The sequence below is a fragment of the Coregonus lavaretus genome (genome assembly GCF_964263955.1).
Source record: "Coregonus lavaretus genome assembly, chromosome: 7".
NCBI lineage: Eukaryota > Metazoa > Chordata > Actinopteri > Salmoniformes > Salmonidae > Coregonus > Coregonus lavaretus.
In genome coordinates this window covers 50,669,343-50,671,540 of record NC_139994.1, presented here as the reverse complement: position 1 = coordinate 50,671,540, position 2,198 = coordinate 50,669,343, and the positions used below count along the sequence as shown (strand labels likewise).

General features: G+C 41.6%; 1 protein-coding gene across 1 annotated transcript; it reads right to left on the bottom strand.

The window, feature by feature from the left end:
* Positions 1-211: 211 nt before the first annotated feature.
* tmem256 (transmembrane protein 256) lies at positions 212-1,831 on the bottom strand. Its single transcript, XM_084165507.1, has 4 exons — positions 1,677-1,831; positions 1,267-1,304; positions 936-1,016; positions 212-727 (listed from the first exon to the last, which is right to left on the bottom strand). Exons 1-4 carry the CDS (start codon positions 1,756-1,758, stop codon positions 584-586), a joined length of 345 nt encoding a protein of 114 aa, XP_084021633.1. The 5' UTR covers positions 1,759-1,831; the 3' UTR covers positions 212-583.
* Between the last annotated feature and the right edge of the window lie 367 nt (positions 1,832-2,198).

Below are 2,198 nucleotides of genomic sequence, written 5' to 3'. Positions count from 1 at the left end.
TACATTCCCTTTTTCTTTGATACGTTCTTCTGCCCTGACCTGATAAATTGGATGTGCATATTTTTCTATTTTGTTTTTGTTTATTTAGAATCTAACAGGCAACAGTGGCAACCACCCACTCATGCCAATAAAGCATTAATTGGAGAGAGAGAGATGTTTCAGAAGGCTTCTTCAGAAGAAAGGGATGAAAAGGTGGTCATCAACTTTTTTTAACAGGTTTATTTGTGATAAAGGATAAATATACACTATTATTTTGGATCCATTCAAACTCAAAACGTGCGCACACACAAACACGCACACACAAATGTAAGTCACAGGGTACGTCGCAGCCTGTGATGACGGAAGAATAAAAAGTGATCCCTCACAACCTTATCTTCTCTTAACACCGATGACAGAAAAAGAGGAGGGTTTAGATAAGTGACATTTTATCAACGCCCCTTCCCTCCATCCAGCCCTCCATCCACCTCTCATGACATTTCCACTTCTCTGGCCTCTGAACTTAACAGTCAGTTTGTGTCCCATAGCAAGGTCATCCTGCTCCAGTAGGGGTCAAAGGTTCAAGGGTCAGAGGTTAAAGGTCAGTTCAGATAGCTATAGCCAGCCAGCCAGCGATCAGGAACATGCCCCCATAAGGAGCCAGTTTCCTCAGCACAGGGTCCTCCGTCAGGGCCTGGTGGTACAAGGACCCACAGAATGCCCCCGTGCCCAATACCAGGAGGGCGCCCGCCTGCAGAGAGAAGACAGGGAAAGTGAATGTGTGCTTCTCTGCTTATTGTCAAGACCAATATGTACAGTTTGCAAATGCAAACAAAACAGAGTGTACATGCAGGCGGAGGATTAGAATAAACCATAGAGATATATTTTATATTACAACACTATAGTGTTTTATTTAATTATGTTATTATAATGATGGGAGGGAAGCATACTGTACATACCACAGCAGGTTTCCTACAGCGAGAAGCACCCAGCAGAGCTATGCTGTGGTAGAAGTGGTACTTGTTGGCCGTCTCATAAAGCTGGGGACGATAGAGAGTAATATATTACATTAAAGACCAGCACTGTCTGAGAGATAAATTGACAAGGAGGAAGGAGGTGGTATAACATTCCCAGATATTAATTAAATGAATCAAAACAGTGTATTAGTATATTTGTAGTGGACGCAATTTATAACATAAATTACGAACTTATCAACAAATTAAATATCAGCCCACTCTCCAAATTTGGGCCTATACTATATTCATACCATATGAAAACAGTAACACTTACCACTCTCGAGTAATCATCTGGATCTTTGTTTTTGAAACCTGAATAAAACAAATAGGAGATATTGTAAAGGGTCAGGGCAACCGAACAGTAAGGGTAGGGCCACATCATAATCTAAACAAATACAGTGTACTGTAGCCTGTGTGTGTCACTTTATCATAAAGTGTTTAGCCTACATATCCTACAGAGCACATTTTTTATTAGGCTAGGTTTCATTTACAGTAGTAAACTGCAGCCGGAAAGCACAGATATATTGTTATTATGCATGCTGTCTGGACAGGACTATCCCATCCCCATGGCCAAATGAATGACATGAAGCAGCGACAGCGTTTACAAAACAGTAGGCTGCTTTTAACGGTAACTACACAATCATGCAATCTGCAGCGCACAATGAAACAGATGTGGATTCTTACCATGCGCTCCGTATGCCCCGGCAGCGACAGCGAGCGCCCCCGATACTCCTGCTAACCTCTGCACAACCAAAGACGCGGCCATTGCTGTGTATCACACGCCAACGAATGACCGTGAAAGATAAAGAAACTGCGTGTGGTAAGGGCTCGTATGTGAGAGCACATCCGCCGGCAGAGTTGTTTCCTGAACCAAAATGGCGCCCACAGTGTTACAGTTTCAGTGTCTGGGATAGATTTCATAACTCTGAAGTGCAACAAAATATTATAGGTTTTCCCTTTCATCTGAGTAGTGCAACGGTTGATTATTGAAATAATATGTTCACGTGGAATTGTACCACATACACAACTGATTTGCAATGAAAACAGTATTGTTCTGTAATTTTCAGTGTTATAAAGATATGATATTTATGACGCACAGTGAACAACAGTAGTGATGTGTAGTTCTCGAACGATTCGTTATTTTTTAACGACTCTTTTTACTGACTCGAGTCGAGAATCATGATTAGTTTTTCTGAGTGACTCATG

What these genes read in the sequence shown, in the direction of transcription:
- tmem256 (XM_084165507.1), bottom strand. Translation starts at nt 1,758, where the DNA reads ATGGCCGCGTCTTTGGTTGTGCAGAGGTTAGCAGGAGTATCGGGGGCG. An exon ending in CAGATGATTACTCGAGAGTG is followed by an intron (nt 1,017 to 1,266) that starts GTAAGTGTTACT and finishes TATCGTCCCCAG; the next exon opens with CTTTATGAGACGGCCAACAA. An exon ending in GCTGTAGGAAACCTGCTGTG is followed by an intron (nt 728 to 935) that starts GTATGTACAGTA and finishes TTCTCTCTGCAG; the next exon opens with GCGGGCGCCCTCCTGGTATT.